Source organism: Curcuma longa, chromosome 15 (genome assembly GCF_044706935.1).
Source record: "Curcuma longa cultivar G26 ecotype Majalengka, Jawa Barat chromosome 15, ITB_CL_G26_1.1, whole genome shotgun sequence".
NCBI lineage: Eukaryota > Viridiplantae > Streptophyta > Magnoliopsida > Zingiberales > Zingiberaceae > Curcuma > Curcuma longa.
Window position 1 is genome coordinate 7,167,578 of NC_133875.1, and position 19,030 is coordinate 7,186,607.

Here is a 19,030-nt window from a genome sequence, read left to right on the forward strand (position 1 = left end):
TATAAACTTACGATCTTTTTCAGATATTTCTTCCATGTTAAATTTTTTTTTCAAACTTTTTAAAAAAGTTTTAGAGTTAAGATATAGAGTTTAGAGTTTAGGCCATAGTATTTAAGTTAAAGGAAGTAAAATTTTAAAAAATAATAATAATACTAGGTGAACACTGGATAAGTAGTAAGGTGAGCAACATATTATTCCTCTATAAGTTAAAGAGTAAATTAACCATTTAAATTTTCATAGAAAATATTATAAATAAAAGGTTTTAGATTTAATAAAATAAAAAATGGAATTTAATTCTAGTAATATTAGATGTGGTAAGATAATTATTATGATTATTTTTGTAAAAGAAAGAAGAAGATAGTAGAGATATTTTATATAGGATAATATCAGAATTAAAATGAAAGAGGAGGAGATGATCTTTATGATCATAATATATCTTTAACATTTAAATGAAAGTTTTATAAAATAATAGTAAAATATATTATATTATATAAAGATGAACATTGAATTATTGAATTATGAAGTGAGTACATAGGTATTAGTAAAAGATGAGAATTACGTAAATGAAAATATTGAAATGAATCTGTGAATATAAAGAGTAATAAGATAAAAATAAAAATATTAAAAAAATCGAGTTATGTATATATCTATTGAGAAAATTTTTTAAAACATTGATATGATTAAGTACGTAGACATCTAATAAAATATCTCAATTAGATGATATGAGATAATAAATGTTGTGTCTAGTCATAGCTTTGAGTTGGTTACGATGAAGCAGAATTGCAGAAGAGGATAAGGGTTAGAATTTCGATGAAGTTGAGATAATATCCTCCTCCATCATGGTCTTCGTCGAGATAATACCCTCCTCCGTCGTAGTCAAATGTAGTTTTTTATTTTACTTCCTCACAGATGGTCGTGGGACTATTGATCATGAAAAAATATAATAAAATTTATTTAATAATAAAAAATTGACTATTTTATCCTCGAAGCTTGATGCAATAGTAAGAGATAGTCCGCGGTGTTTAAATTACTGGTAATGTTGGACCACCCATCAAGATCCATTTGTACTTCTCTAATTTATTTTGATGATTGAAATTTCTATGGAGTCAATTCGATGACATCGGATTAATATGCTTGAAAACTTGGATATTTGAATTATCAAAAAAAAATCACAATCATTGTAATATTCTACTTCAGCAAAAGGTTGAATCCGTCACTCCAACGGTTCCACATGGTCGGTCTCATAACCATCTATGAGAAGATAAATTGAAAAGCTCCAATTGACTACGACGAAAGAAGAATTTATCTCGGCTTCACCGAATCATTGTCATATTCTAATATTCTAAAACGATTGCCATAATATAATAAAATTCACAATCATTGCAAAAAAAAAAAAAATCATATCCGGCAACCTGTTCATATCCTACCAATTAATAGACCTTTTCTCTTCAGATGTACAACAGCAGATCGTGACGACAAATTAAACCGGTCGAGCCGGTCCGGATCCGTTTAGGAATTAGGATTAGGCCGCCAACCAGTGATTTATTTGGCTTAATTAGTCATTGAGGTAGTTAAACGTTTAATTGATGATGTTTCGAGAATAACATATAACATTTTTTATCTTGTTTTACATTTTTTTTAAAAAAATATTTTTAATTCGCTTTATTTGCGTTTCCTCAAACAAATAAATAATAATAATAATAATAATAATAAGAATAATAATAATAATAATAATAATAATAATAATAATAATAATAATAATAATTGATAGCAGTTAAGCTCGACTGGTACTCCGCAGGAACACCGGAACCAGTTCCCTCGCCTTCTCCGCTTCCTTATAAAAGCGCCACCCTTCTCCTTTTCCACCACCCGCAACGATTCATTGGGCCTTCTACCAACCGGAGGAGATGTTGCCACCGACGCCGCCGCCGCCGCTGCTACCCGCCTCCCGCACCGATTTCGACGCCCGATCGGCGGCCCATGGGAAACTGCGGCGCCGGCGGAGCAAACCTCTACGCCCCTCCTCCTCCGCCGCAGCCGCTCCCCACCTCCACCCCTCCCCAATCCACCCCTCCGCCTCCTCCGTACCCTTCTCCTGGGAGCACCGCCCGGGCGTCCCCAAGGCCCCCGGCCCACTCGCCGTCGGCTCCGCCGCCCGCCCCCTCCTCCCTCCGCCTCTCAGATCCGCACCGATCGGGATCAAGGGCGCCCCCCTCGGCCTCCGAGACCAAGACCCCTTCGCGGCCGCGCTCGCCGAGTGCGCCAAGTCCCCGCTGGTGCCCGTCATCGCGGATCTCTTCCGGAGGAGCGGCGAGCGCAGCCGGACGCCGGTCTCTTCCGCAGGGTGGTCCATCTCCGACCGGCTGGGGCTCTTCGGGATCCACGTCTCGTGCAAAACCGCCTGCGCCGTCGCCGATTCAACCGTCCTCGTTCGCCGATCCGCCGCCTCGTACGGCCGCCTGATCCGCCGCGCCGCTTGACCGTACAGTCATAATACCTAGTGTCCGCATGGTACGAGAGGCAAAATAATTAGTAGCGGGGCGCATAATTAATCCGTACCTATTGTCCATATCGCTTGTTGATGTGAAATCGATTTGTCGTTGAAGACTCAACAGCAGCTATTCTACTTTTATTTATTTTTATTTATTTTTGTTTAAAAGGACGTACTCTTTAAAAAATTTCAAAAAGATGCCTATTTTATTTATTTTATTTTTCTTTAAAAAATATCATAGCTCAAGTATTATTGTAACGATTTTAATAATTAAAATAGATTTTACCAAAACTTTTATCAAGTTGCTCCAAGTATTTTTAATGAATTACTACGATTAAAATTACTATATACTATAATAGTTTTGATTCAAATGTTAAGAAAATAAATCAGCTATGATAATTTTAAAAATATCTTTCAACATTTAATTATTTTTAAAATATTTTGATTTGATGTTAAAATATTTTTAAATTTTATTTCTTTTACTAAAATATCATCACCTCTTAACTAACAAATATTGGCTTAGATGATTTTTGATTTAAAATGTTAGATTAATTATGTTATTGCAGTATTTCTCGACTAAGGGGTTTTGATATATTAAATAAAGTGTTTAAATTAGGATTATATGTAGAGACTTGATAAAATGCACCCAAAATTCAAGGAGTGTGACTCATGAGGTTGAGTCATGGTTGATGAATTTGTAATTAAGTTGGTGTCGACTTAATGACTTGATCAGAAAAGAATCATACAACATCTAATGATCTAAGTGACAATTTTTATGAGAGTTGCAAGAAATAAAATTGCAACAAACTGAATTATGAGAGTTGAGCGACTAGTTGGTAATTTGGGATTTAGATAACTCAACTTAGACAACGACTCAACTAATAGTTTAGGTGTAGTCGACCTTCAAATCGATTGGGATCAACCTCTAACCAATTGGCATAGTAAGTTGATTGGAAATTCAACTAACTTGTTGTTGAATAAAAAATAAACAATTATTTAAAGACAAGTTAAATAGAGAATCAAATATACTTTTTTTTCTGTAAAAAAAATGGAATTTGTCACTTTAACGGTCCTACATACATCGATATTATAATCATATATGAAAAAATAAATTAAAAAATTATAATTGATCGTGACAAAAAAGAAAAGGATAAAATATAGCACCTTAAAACTTCATTACAGGTGAAATGATCAATCTTGAGATGGGGAACAAGATGTGATGGATTTGGTAAGCATAATTAATGGACTTGTAGAAGCAGTCCCATCCCAGTCTTTAAGGCTTTGTTTATTCAGATAATGAAATGAATAGAACAGGAAAACAAATAATTATGATGAGAAAGATGTGACAAAAGAAACAAGACTAAGACATAACTTATTGTTGGGGGTTTGTTTGCTCACTAGATTGTTTGGTTAATTAGGAAAATAAAAAATAAAAATTGCTAATGAATTAGTTTTAAATTTATCTTTTCCATAAATTTTAACTCTAGTGCAACTTTTCATATATGAATATGCAAGTGTAAAATATTATTTTTAAAATTCGTGACTTCTAGATTATATAATTTAATTAAAACAGCTATATCTACTTGTGAAATTTAACTAGTTTAGATCTACATAATAAAACTATTATATAAATCTAAATTGTTTTAAATTAGAAAAGAAAAACATATAACTAGAGAACACAAAGGAGTAGTATTTATTTGTAAAAATAGATTATTTTAGATTCATATAATAGTTCAGACCAAAATTATTATATGTATAAAAAATATTTTTTTTAAAAAAATAATGAATGGAGAGAGTGAACACAAAATTGTTTGGCAGTTTAAATTAATTTATATAAATTTAATTATTAAGTTTGAAAGAATAACTTAATTTGGGCCTAACAATTGGATCATAGGCCCATTAGGCTTTTGCTTATTTACTCGTCTCCGTCGTCAAGTTGGGCGATCGATCGGCTTTGGTGCGCGGTGAGGCGGCGAGGCGAGGGCGGCGAAGTTCGAATCGCGGAGAAGAGAGAAGAGCGATGGGGAAGACGCCGGTGCGCATGAAGGCGGTGATCTATGCCTTGTCGCCGTTCCAGCAGAAGGTGATGCCCGGGCTCTGGAAGGATCTCCCCGGCAAGATCCAGCACAAGGTCTCCGAGAACTGGATCAACGCTACCCTACTCCTTGTCCCTCTAGTTGGTACATACAGGTATGTCGTTTTGCTGCCGTCGATTTGGTTCACGAAAGATGCATTTTAAATACTGTTGTAGATATCTCCGGTACGATTGAATAGATGCGTCATATTTGTTTAACTTAGATGCTATTTCATATTGCAGAAGTTGATCTGCCTTTCGGATTAAATCATCGTGCAAACCCCCTAAATTTGTTTTAGTGATTTTATCGGTTTAGATCCATAGTTGAAATTTTGCGCGTCTTTATTTTCTTGCATTCAGTTCTAAAGCTTTCCGCCCTTTGTCTGACAAAGTTTGTGTTATGGAGCTGTGGGCTAGTAAGAGTATTGAAATGGTCGATTTCTGAGTCCGCTGGCTTATAAGTACTTTTGTTGGATTTAGTAGTTTATCTATTAATTCTTTCGCTCAGAAGTGCTGCTGATGTACATTTGTACGAGTCTTGTGCAATTTGAACTGTCTTTATTTTTATTGTTTACACTTATATTGATTTTATAAATATTTTATACCTATAATTTTCAAAACAAGTTTTGTTCTTCTAATGCGTACAATGGATCCTTTCCCCAGACCCCGCATGGCGGGAGCTTCGTGCACCGGGCTGCCTTTATAATTTTCAAAAAAGAATGAAAAAAAGAAGGCATTCATGTCCTAATTAGTTGCTTCCAAATGGATATTGTGCTAATTGATGAGAATGTAAATAAATTAAACATGAAAATTGAATTGTGGAGAACAAACTTCAGAAATGAAAAGTATGAAGTCAGTATGAATGGAAATTACATAGAAATTCAATTTCCGCATCATAAGAATCTAAGGGAACTATTCCTTTGAGATGTTGTTGGTCTATTGTTCAAGGAAAAAATATATTGATGAAGATGTCTTTATAGGATGAAGAGTGGATGGTAGAAAAGAAGTTGATGTGGTTTGAAATGGAGCTAAATTTTACGGTCTACTTTTTTACATTTTAGATTTTATAAGTTATTTTAAGTTTTAAAACTTTGTTATAATTTTTAGGATAAGTTGGGTTTTGGTAGGAGATGTGGTCTTTTCGTTTGTTTTATAAAAAGGTTTAGATCCTCGTGTAATAGATAAAATTTTAATTTATGATATTTTTCCTCTTTGTTAGTTTTGTGAGTTTGAGATAATCCCAGTATTGCATTGGAAGTACTTTTGGATTCAAAATTTTATATGATCACCTTATCTATTCATCATGGACCCCTTAGGTTATGTATAGTCTAATAGATTGTCACATGAGATAGTATTGATGTGCTTAAAGGAAATTAATAGATTTTATAGTTAGAAGAGTTCAACCAATTGGTGTAAAGGGTATATGGAAATCAAAGAAAAATTTAGGTTATATAGTGAAAATGATCTAATGTTTTGAATATTACAAGTGATACAACCTTGCATAAATCTCAATGGAGGGATAAGATTTTTGTTGCTAATGCAATTCAGGGTACGGGTCTAATTTGATCAAATCAAATTCACAATGGAACATGATTAAAAGAGAGAAAACACAAAAATGATAAGATATGACACTATTATGTCGACTCTACATATTTAATGAAAAAATTATTTATTTAAACTAATTTAATAACCTTGTGTATTATATAAATAGTCTTTTTAAAATGTTTACCTAATATTACAACATATAAACGATTATTTGTTTTAAGAAAGATGATGAATTTTGTATTATTTTATAGGATTTTACATTGACATAAATAACATGACTCATGACATGATTAACAAGACATTGGATGAATTGTGAACTCTACATAGCTGACCCAAAACAGTTGAATAGTTGGGATAAATAATGATAATAATGATGCTCAAATCAAGGTTTATATTTCAATATAGTATATAAATTTTGGTTTCTTCCTAGAATGATACCTTTGTTGCTGGGCTTTGTTGGCACATGGCTTGGATCAATATGGTTTTGATCACGTCAACATGGTTTTCAGCTCGTCCTAACAAGGATATAATAGTTTTGTAGTTAATTGCAAAGTTTGTAATCTCATTTCGAGTTTAGGTTGTAGTCCCCAGCCTAAACAAGATGTGTCGGTCATTATGGGTGCTGATGAATGTACCAAGTGCCAACCCTAGGCAGTGACAATGGAGAAGTTGCGTACCTTGTGGAAGTCTCGTGGATTGATTGGAATCCTCACCATCATCACAATGTGTTACCTAGACCTTGTCATATCGATTCGTGAAAGCCCGTTGCTGTGCCACTATCATCGTAGACCCCATAAAAGCCTTGTGGGAAGCCTTGTGTGGTTGCTGTCCTTGTGTGAAGCCTCACATCATCATGGATATGCTTTGTTGTATAGGAGACTTCCATGTGAATGAGATGTTCACCTGTGCCTACTAGCATGGAACAGAATAATGAACCATGGTTGTAAATTTCAGAAAGCATAACAAATAGTTCTGCCTATAACCTGCCTTATTAGTAAGATCATCTCTACTATTATCATATTAGGAGTTTACTAATTCCAGAATTATAATTTTGCATGGGATGAGTGCATCTGCTCTTGCAACACCAAGTGAGATCATGATCATGATTTGGTTCTAACATTCTTCCCCTTTTACTGAGATTGGATGATTAATTGAAAAAAGATTATTTGTGTAATATACTTCATTTTATTCTTTTTTCCTTTAAAAAGCATTATATAGATAATTGGGAAATGAACAATATTTAATGTGTTATGTGCATAATTCCTCAGAATGAATTTTACCATAGGAAAACAGGGTAATGATTTTAAATGAAACCTCCTGAAAACTTCTCTATTTATATTTCAACTCAACTAAACACCTGATCACCAGCATTTCTGTATTCCAACTATTTCTGTTTACTTTTTTTAGTCAAAGTTCCAGACTGTTCTCTCTCTCTCTCTCTCTCTCTCTCTCTCTCTCTCTATATATATATATATATATATATATATGACTTTGTTTAGATGTCAGTTCCCTAATCTCCGAAACAACTTCTGCATTCCAACTAAACGCTTGATCAGCAGCATTTCAATTTTGAAAATTATAATTTTATAACAGAGAATCTTATTTTTATTAATCTATTTCCTTAATGTGGATATATCTTCACTGTTAATGCAGTTTTGTCCAATATTACAAGGAGAAGGAGAAACTGGAACATAGGTACTGAGGGCAAGGAGGCGTTTTTGACTTATTCCTATAACTTGGAAGTGCATCTTCTATATTAAAACTACTTTAATATTGATCTTTCTTTTCAATTTTCTCCAATAATTGAAATGTGAACTAGGAGATGATTGAATCATCTTTGTCTCGCAAACCAATTATTAATCTGTGTTGGCGCTGTTGTCCAATCAGACTGAAACAATTGCCTTTTTTTCCCTCTACTCATTTAATACAGAATAATCCAATATTCCCCTAATTGAAAATTGTTCCCATTTAAGTTATTCTCCGTGTCTTAAGATCTTGTAAAGTAGCCTTCCAGTGGAAGTTGTATTGATTATTCAGCTTTTGGTTGAATTGGATATGATGCCCGCATTGCTGGGGAATTTAGTCAGGTAGTACATTTCAGATATCTTTAGCTTTGTTGTTGTTTTTGTTTTTTTGCTTCATATGATTTCAAACTCCTTGTATGATGAATGTTTTATTTTAAGATTGAAGTTATCAGATTTTTAAGTTTAAACAGAGTATATGAATCACAGCTATTTGTCAAATGCTTTCTAGCTCCTGGATTCAGCACCTGTAATATGTTTTCACCAATTTCATTTAGCAGATGCGTCAGTCTGTTGTGATTATGTATTTGTATCTAATAATATTAGATTTCGAAATTATCTATTTTGATATCTTTCCAATGTAAGGCCTAGTGTTCTTGCATAATTGCGTGGGGTAATTATGTGTCTAAGGACTCCATTTCCTTTGAGAGTTGGTGTTCGAAGATGAAAAATAAGAGGGCTGTGCATATAATTGTTATTTCGTTGGGTTGAATAGAATGAGATGAGACAAAAAATTTAAAAAAAACATATCTTTTTATTGAAATTGTAAAAGGGCATTGTTTTTTTCTAATAAAAAATTAAAACGGTGTCTCATTTTATATTTTATTTTTAAATATTTTTATTTCATTGGTATTATACTAGCTATGAGGTACTTTTGTTCATAATCAAAATGATTATATATAGAGTATTTTTATATTAAAATGTTTTTTTAATAACTTGATTAAAATTATTTAAATTTGATTAAAATTATTTCCTTAATAAAATCATTTAAATGTTATTGTAAAGTTATGATTAATAGGATTATAATTATTACAATAGTATTTAAGTGGTTTTAATAAAGTTGAAATGAATTTGATTAAGTTTGAGTAGTTTTAACACATTTAATAAAGAATATTTTGATATAAAAATATTTTATGAGTAATAATTTTGATTGAATTAATTTGATCAAAATTGATTATTATATGTTACTGTAGTTATTGTTAGAAACAATATGATACATTAGAACTTAATCAACAATGTATCTAAGAATTTAATTATCAATCATCATTAAGGCTAAAAGTTGAAAATCAAATCAAAGGGGTGATTTGAATTGAGAGCTAATATCACGCTCCTGGGGTGTTATTTCCATACACCATGAGGTATTCTACTCGATGTCATTGCTTTTTACTTGTCGGAGTTTATGCAAATGTGGAATGATCTTATGTAGGGATGGACGACAACTAAAGTTCTTTCTCAATGGGAAAGAGAGGAGGAAAAAGAAGTCAAAGTTAAGATGCCCAAATCAGTTTGACCTTCCTCCTTTTATACCTTAGTCCATCCTACATGAACCATTCACATAAAAGTCCATAATCTGTTAATTATCCATTAATGTTAACGAATCGAGTTATTGGATCTATACATTGGATCCACATTCATTTATATAAACCCCCTTTAATGCTATAAGCATCAGATCTATTAATTGAAGTTTAGTTTTCTTAATGACAATTAGTCGTGTGTATGTTAATCAAGTGTAAGCCCACCTCATTGAGATTTAAGCCATCAATTGGACTTAATTCTTTAATCTCTGATTTGGGCTATAGTTGATCCCTTATACACCACATAACTCCTTAGTTGAGCTCAATATGTCAAAATTTTATGGGTTAAATGCTATCTTAAACAATCTGATCTATCAATTCAATTAGTACAGGATTTTATGAGATTTAATTAAGTTTAGTTCATCTAGTTGTGTGAGATTTAAGCCCATCATGGAGATTTGCCATCAAGGATTTAATCCTTCAATCTCTTATTTGGGCTATACTTGATCTCTTATACATCATATAACTCCTTAGTTGAGTTTAACATGTCAAAATTTTATGGGTTAAATATTCTTTTAAACAATCTGGTCTATTAATTCAATTAGTATAGGATTAAAGAAGTCAGAGTTACTATAACAATAACAAGATCCAATAGTAATCATAATTTTAATTTAATTAATGACATAGATCAATCTGGATGTGTAATTTAAAAATATGATATGTACATGTCCATTTTCAAGAGTCCTTATAATCCAAATCAAGTCCAAATCATATTTACTTAACCTTATAAAATTATGATGATTCAATCTTATGATTTAAAAGAGTCCAACATCATATTTACAGAATCGAATGTAAAACTATAATACTAAACTATGATGTCATTATGTTTAAAGAGTCAAAATCATATACATATGTAAAAAAATTTTCCTACTAAATAAGTCAAAAATACATAAGGAGTATATATAATAAGTCAAAAATATATGTGTTCATTAATATAAAACAGTACATCAAAATATAAATTTCTACTAAATAGATACTTCATTAAAATGAAGAACTCCCCATATTTAACACATGCTAATGAAACATCTTAGGTGATAATCATTTGGTATGCGAATCTGCTAATATGGAATCTATTCTTATATGCTTTATCATAATTTGACCACTCTGAACTCTTTATTTAATCGTCAGAAATTTTATGTCGATGTGTTTAGACTTCGACGAACTACGATTATTCTTAGAATATAATTCTGTAGTTTTATTATCACAGTTAATCCTCAATGACCTATCAATGCCCCTAGTGATCTGTAACTCTGTGATAAAGTTTTGCATCCATATCCCATGGTTGAAAGCTTCATAGCATGCTATAAATTTTGCCTCCATAGTAGAAGTGGTTATTAGCGTCTGTTTGACGCTTTTCTATAATATAACCTCTCCCGCCAACATGAAGACATAACCAGAGGTAGACCTCTTGCTATCTAAGCATCCAGCAAAATCAAAGTCTGAATATCCAATGATCTCCAGATGACCTGATGTCCGATATGTGAACATGTAATTCTTTATTCTTTGCAAATACCGTATAACCTTCTTTACAACTTTCCAATGCTCTAGTCTAGGGTTATTCAAATATCTGTCGAACACCCCCACAATATACGCAAGATCTGGATGCATAATACATTAAACTCCCTACTGCTAATGCATAAGAAAATTATTGCATTTTCTTAATCTCAAGTTCACGGTGCGGATATTGTTGCAAGCTAAATCTATCACTCTTTGACACAAGTGTGTCATCGGGAGCACAATTCTACATTCCATACCGAACGAGCACATTTTTTATATGTCTTTTGTGAAAGTCCAAGTGTGCACCTTGAACGATCACGAGCAATCTGTATGCCTAAGATAAAGGATGTATCACTAAGATCCTTCATTTCAAATTCACCTGATAGAAATGACTTAGTTTCTAACAGCAAATACTTATCATTACTTGCCAACAATATATCGTCCTCATACAGAATAAATATAATAAACTTGCTTTCACTGAACTTAATATATAAGCTTGATCAACTAGATTCTTTTTGAAACCGTATGAAGAAACCACTTAATTAAACTTCAAGTACCATTGACGAAATGCATACTTTAACCCATAATGGACTTCCTTAATCTATATATTAGCGCTTTGAATCTCCCGATTCAAAGCTCTTCGACTATACTATGTATATAGTTTCCTCAATGTTTCCATTGAGAAATGTAACATCCATTTGATGGAGCTCTAGGTCATAATGAGTTACAAGTATCATGATTATCCCACGAGAGTCTTTCGTCAAAACCGACGAAAAAGTCTCCTTGTAATTAATATCCTCCTTTTGAGTGAATATCTTGGTGACAAGGCGAGCTTTATACTTTTCGATATTGCCATGTGAATCCTGGTTGATTTTAAATACCATTTACAACTAATAGATTTCATCCCTTAGGTAATTCGATAAGTTCCCAAATGTTGTTGACCGCCATAGACTTCATTTCTTTCCTCATGAATTTGATCCATTTTTTCGGATGAATACATTGTTTGACTTCTTGGAAGGATGAGGGATAATCTTCCAACTCAATGTCAAACTCATGCTCTTGAAGATAAACAAAGTCACGAGACATTGTAGATCTCCTTTCTTTAATGGATCTCCTTAGTAACACTTGTCCTTGAGGTGGCTGAGTGTCGTGCTCAATTGTAAGAGGAAATACCTCTATTTGAGTTGGCATCCCCTCCATTTGAATTGGAGGAGATACGAGAATATTGTGGCCAACTATCCTTTCCGATTGTGTAACTTCAACTATATGTGAAATGATGATCATTTCACTATTAGTGACATCAGTAATTATCATATTATGATCACTAATATTCTTCTCAAATGATATTTTTTGAACTTTATCGCTTCCACCACCCTTAATAAATTTGACACTACTCGTCTCACAAGAAAATCTACTCAAGGGATTGAAAAACTTGAAGCCCCTTGAATTTTCATAGTATCTTATAAAATGACAGCTAACCATTCTTGAGTCAAATTTTCTTTCGTTAGGCCTATAAGACTTAGTCTCAGTTGGACACCCTAGACATATGGATGCCTAAGACTAGGTGTTCTACGTGTTCACAACTCGTATGAAATTTTCATTACTCACCTTATTAGGAACTCTATTGAGTAGGTAAATTGCAATCTTGAGTGTCTCACTCCATAAAGACTCCGATAGATAAGAAAATGCAATCATACTTTTCACCATGTCTTTTAGGATCAGGTTTCGTTATACTGCTACACCATTCTGCTAAGGGGTCCCAAGCATGATGTATTGTGCCATGATTTCGTACTCAACAAAGTAATCCACAAATGACCTAGGACTTTATTCACTTGATCGATCAGATCTACAATAGTATTTGCTACTGTTTGATTTGCCAACCTTACTCTTTTTACTAAGTTGATTTTCAACTTCGACTTTGAAGTTTTTGAATATGTCTAGGGATTGCGATTTCTCGTGAAAAAGGTACAAATATCTATATCAGAAATAGTCATTTATAAAGCTTATAAAGTATGCTTGACTGTTTCAAAAAGCCTTAGGGAACAATACACATATATCTGTATGTATAAGTTTTGAGACCTCATTATCTCGTCTTGAATCTTATTACTTTTGTTAGTCATTTTTCTCTTGACATACTCAATGCAGATTTTAAAATTTGACATATCAAGGGAATCGAGAATTCCTAGTGACATTAACCTTTTTAAACGTTGTTTAGAGATATGTCCTAAATGTCCATGCCACAACATAGATGAATTCTCGTTTGTCACACCTCGCTTCACACCTATACTATACATCATAATATTATTCGTATGAGTTTTAGCGTCTAATCTGTATAGTTTGATAATCAAAGAATCAGTACCACACAAAATAAAATTTCAAAAAATATTAAACTTTCCATTTCCAAATAAACAAGTGTATCCGAATTTGTCCAAACATGAAATAGAAATTAAATTTCATCTAAATGACGACACTACAAATATATTTTTCAAATTCAAAAGTACATTGTTCCCTAAACAAACTCTAAAGACTTATTGCCTCTACTTTTGCCTTCTTGTCAGTTCCCGTATAGATGAATCTTTCAACGTCAATTGATATTCGATTTCAAAGACAATCTTGCATAGTTATATTTATGAGTAGTTGTGCCTATATATATCCACCAAGTGTTATTTGGTACTGTAGCTAGGTTGACTTCTGAATTCATAAAGTTGAGAAGTTTACCTTTCTTCACTCACTAGTTGGCGAATATGGAGCAATATTTCTTCAGGTGACCTTTCTTTTTACAAAAGTAACAAGTTGGATCCGGAGCTTGTTGCTTTTGCACCTTATGCCTGAAGCTCCAATCACTGCAAGTTATTTACCCTTGCACTCTTACTATTATCCTTTTTCTTCTTCTTGTTCGAATACTGAGATAAAGATGTAAAATGAGCATTTTGAGATCTGTCGTGTCTTAATCTCTCTTCTTCTTGTACACATTGAACTATAAGCTCATTCATTCAGTGTCCATTTCTCCTTTAAAATATTATAGCTAATCTTAAATGGAGTGAACTATGTAAGCAGAGAGATTAGGACAAGGTTTACAAGTACACTTTCAGACATTTTAAGTTTTAGTATCCTAATCCTTATAATCAAATTCGACATTTCCACGATGTACTCTTATACTACCTTCCCCATTACATCACATGGACATTCACTTTGTAAGAAGTGTGGTAATCTTAACTTTTTCGTTTGAGGCGAATCAGTTTGCTAACTCATTAATGAAGGTTTTAGTATTCTTATTCTCAGTTATTGAACCTCTAATGGATTCCAAAATAGATATCTTCATGATTGCTAGACTCATGCGATTATATCACTCCCACTTTTTAAAGATCATCTTTTGATCCACAGTAGAATCACTAAATAAAGGTATAGAGTGATCATGTCTAAATATAAAGTCTAGATCTATATAGCCTAATAAAATCATAATATGCTCTTTCCATTGACCATAGTTTGTGCTAGTAAGAATAGAAATGTTGTTCAAATTAACAGATATTGAGAGTGTTATACAAATAAAAGTAAAGAACATTGCTCACTTTAGCAAACAAGACACGTATCTTTATAGTTGTGCAGTAATAAAATATACAAACATGCAATTTTATGAGCATTAATTGAGATATCTAGTGTAACATTACATTAAGTCTTTGGACTAAAATATAACTTGCTAGTAGTATTCTCCAAACAACTCATAATCATCTTCATCTACCACATAATTCGCCTTCCTTTGGGCCGACACGCATGATACTTTATTTATGAGCTTCCTTAGCTTATATTTTCAATTAACACTCACAATACTTTTAATCACCATATAGTGCCCCTTCTTTTGGGTTGATACACTATGCTCATGACTTAGAAGCTAAACTAGATTTGTGAGCTTCCTTAAATATACATCTGACATAAAGAATGACTTTTCTTTGGGCCAATCATTTTTAGCATGAATATATATCATTCTACGCAAACACCCCTAGCCTCCCTAGTAGTTCTCTCTTTAGCAATAGTATTAACTCGACTAAGTAGCAAGCACAAAGAAGAATCCAGAAAAAAATTACTGAAAATGTAGCTTATCAGTTATCAATCGATTAATGTCAACTATCAATCGATTGTTAACAATTAACAATCAATTGATACGCCTTATGTGTTGAGATTACAATCAAAGTCCCACGTTGAAAATATATAGAAAAGATTATGAGTTTATAAGATGGAAGATATCTCTATTAATATGAGGCCTTTTGGGGAAAGCCTAAAAATAAAATCTTAAGGGCTTATGTCCAAAGTGGATTCCATCATTTTAACAATTGGTATCAGAGTCATAGTCTACAAGGAACCTCAAGAACAAATGAATCAAGAGGCAAGTAAATCATAGTAGGTTAGTTGGACTGGATACTAGGTAGTCTTGACGGATCAAGATGATTGAATATCGAAGCAAGGAGAGTCTGGTGGGTCAAGAGATCGGGCATCAAGCTGACCTCGATTGGAGTATGGTGGTCCTTCATTTGAAGAGAGGATTGTTGGGATTACAATTAAAGTCTCATATTAAAAATATATAGAGAAGTTCTTGAGTTTATAAGATGGAAGATATCTCCATTGATATAAAACTTTTTTAGGTAAAGCTCAAAAATAACACCATGAGAATTTAGGTCTAAAGTGGACAATATCATACTATTATGGAGATATATTAATTCAATCGACCTTAACATTATGTATCATTTCCAAGACACAACAATCGATTGCCCACCTTTGGCAATTGGCGAATTTATCACCCTAATTGATTGGTGCTTTACAACAATTGATTGGTAAACATCAGTCAATCCCACTGATCGATTTGGAGATGTTCTATGGATAGTGAACTGCAATCTATTGGTTCTTACGACAATCGATTAGTGTCAATCAATCGATTCCATGACCTTCTGTACACGATCCTAGGTTCAACAATTGATTGGCTCCATATGCCAATCGATTGGTGTCAATCAATCGATCAACCCAATTGATTTGGAACCTTACTGTGCCCAAACACAAGTTCAATAATCAATTGATCACTATGACAATCGATTGGTGATAGCCAATCGATCAACCCAATTGATTTTAGACCCTACTATTCACTGCCTCAGGTTTAGCAATCGATTGGTCCTCATGCTGATCGATTGGTGACAACCAATCGATTTCAGACTGTTCTCTTCGCAATTTTATGCTCAGCAATCGATTGGTGACTTTCACTAATCAATTGGTATATGAAAACTTGATTTCTGAACGTGATTTTTCAACTCAGAAAAACTTAAAATCGCACTGTTAATCACATTCTTCATGGATAATGTGAAAAACTCGATCTATAGATTAAATTCTAACCTATCCATGCTACATTTGACGGATATGCATCAATTTCACTCATCCAAATGGAATCAAATGTAAAATCGATGTATATTTTTAAATCATCGAAAATAATCCTTATACCTCAAAGATGACGATAAAATAATCCTAAGCTCTTATATCAATTGTTAGAAACAATATGATACATTCAAATTTAATCAATAATGCATCTGAGGATCTAGTTATCAATCATCAATAAAGTTAAAAGTTGAAAATCAAAACAATGGCTAACCAAAAGGTTGATCTGAATCGAGACCCAATGTCATTGCTTCTTACTCATTGTCGGAGCTCCTACCAGTACGGAATAATCTTCTATAAGGATGGACAATAACCAAAGTTCTTTCTCAATAGAGGAGAGGATGAAGAAGCTAAAGTCAAGATGCCCAAATCAATTTGACCTTCTTTTATATCTTGGCCCATCTTGTAGAGTCCATCCACATAAAAGCTCATAATTCGTTAACCGTTCATTAATATTAACGAACCAGATTATTAGATTTACACATTTAATCCACATCAATTTATATAAACTCCCTTAATGCTAACATTAAATAATTTACTTGGGATTTAATTCCCTTAATAACAACTAGTCATATGTGTCAGCACGCAGGCGCCCGGAAAGGGAATACAAACGCCTAGAAGTGGCGGGTCAGCTACGCCGATGGCGAATCGACGGACAACGTGGAGGCGCCTGGAAAGGAGTTCCAGGCGCCCGAAAAGCCTTATAAAAGACATTTGAGGGAGAGCCCTCAGAACAACACTTGAGTTCAATCCAGAGCAACTTGACGACAATCTGCGCACGAAGGATCACTTTGGAAGCTGTCGTAACGCCGGAGTTCTGCACCGCAATTCTACATCTCCTACTTCAGCTTTTGGTAACGATTTACTTTTGTGCATTTAATTTAAAAGTATGATAACTGTTTTTTATCGTATCTGTTATTTGTAATCGTTACAACTCCTCTCCGTAAGGAATGAGTTTATTAGTGGATTGCCCAAATGTAAACGATTAAAGATCGTGGGCCTTGTGGCCGTGAACCAAGTAAAATACGTGTGCCTCTTTGTGTTCGTGTTTTTCATATTTATTATGTCCACTGCAACTTTATCTCTGTTAATCTAATTCACAAACGAACGAACGTAATCGATGATTTTATGAAAACCGAGAAATCGCTATAAGATAATGCTATTCACCCCACCCCCCCCCCCCCCCCCCCCCCCCCTCTAGCGCTCTCTTGGATCCTACATGTTATTCAGATTAACATATATTAAGAGTGCTATACAAATAAAAGTAAAGAACATTGCTCACTTTATCAAACAATATATGTATCTTTATAGTTGTGCAGTAATAAAATATAATAAATAAATATGTAATTTTATGAGCATTAATTGAGATATCTAGTGTAACATTATATTAAATCTTTGGACTAAAATATAATTTGCTAGTGGTACTCTCCAAACAACTCATAATCATGTTCATCTGCCACATAATTCACCTTCCTTTGGGCCGACATGCATGATACTTCATTTGAGCTTCCTTAGTTAGCTTATGTTTTCAATTAACACTCACAGTACTTTTAATCAACCATAGAGTGCCCCTTCTTTTGAGTTGATACACTACGCGTATGACTTAGAAGCTAAACTAGATTTGTGAGCTTCCTTAAATATACTTCTAATGTAAAGAATGACTTTTCTTTGGGTCAATCATCTTTAGCATGAATATACATCCCTTTACACAAACACCCCTAGCCTCCCCAGTATTCTCACTTTGGCAATAGTATTAACTCGACTAAGTAGCAAGCACGAAGAAGAATCCAAAAAAAATTATTGAAAACATAACTTATCAGTTATCAATCGATTGATGTCAATTATCAATCAATTGTTAAAATTAACAATTGATTGATACGCCTTATGTGTTCGAATTACAATCAAAGTCCCACATTGGAAATATATAGAGAAGATTATAGAGATATATAGATTTCATCGTTCCTAATAATTGGTATTAGAGTCATGGTATATGAGGAACTCCCAGTAAAATTCATGATAAACTCTCAAGGAAGGAAGATAAATCATAGTAGGTCAATTAGACTGGATACTAGGTAGTCTTGATGGATTAAGAGGACTCCCATATTGGAAATACATAGAGAACTCCTTAAGTTTATAATATGGAAGATATCTCCATTGGTATGAGACCTTTTGGGTAAAACTCAAAAATAACACCGTGAGGACTTAGACTCAAAGTGGACAATATCATATTATTATTATGGAGATATATTGATTCAATCGACCCCTAGCATTATGTGACCTAAAGTGGACAATATCATATTATTATGGAGATATATTGATTCAATCGACCCCTAGCATTATGTGTCAATTCCAGGACATGACAAATCCACCTTTGGCAATCGACGAATTTATCCACCCTAATTGATTGGTGCCTTACAATAATTGATTGGTAAACACCAATCAATCCCACCAATCGATTTGGAGATCTTCTGTGGACAACCCAGCGAACTGCAATCGATTAGTCCTCACAACAATCGATTGGTGATAGCCAATCGATCAACCCAATCGATTTTAGACCCTAGCTACTCAATCCCATCAATCGATTTGGAGATCTTCTGTGGACAACCCAGCGAACTGCAATCGATTAGTCCTC

At 33.4% G+C, this 19,030-nt stretch overlaps 2 protein-coding genes across 2 annotated transcripts; both read left to right on the top strand.

Moving 5' to 3' along the window:
* The first annotated feature begins 1,883 nt into the window (after positions 1 to 1,883).
* Positions 1,884 to 2,636, top strand: LOC141845791 (uncharacterized). Its single transcript, XM_074733799.1, has one exon. The coding sequence runs from the start codon at positions 1,908 to 1,910 to the stop codon at positions 2,478 to 2,480; it is 573 nt and encodes a 190-aa protein (XP_074589900.1). The 5' UTR covers positions 1,884 to 1,907; the 3' UTR covers positions 2,481 to 2,636.
* Positions 2,637 to 4,448: 1,812 nt separating this feature from the next.
* Positions 4,449 to 8,144, top strand: LOC141846702 (cytochrome b-c1 complex subunit 8-like). The gene is made up of 2 exons (XM_074734737.1): positions 4,449 to 4,681; positions 7,764 to 8,144. The coding sequence occupies exons 1-2, from the start codon at positions 4,512 to 4,514 to the stop codon at positions 7,810 to 7,812; spliced, it is 219 nt and encodes a 72-aa protein (XP_074590838.1). The 5' UTR covers positions 4,449 to 4,511; the 3' UTR covers positions 7,813 to 8,144.
* The last annotated feature ends 10,886 nt before the right edge of the window (positions 8,145 to 19,030 follow it).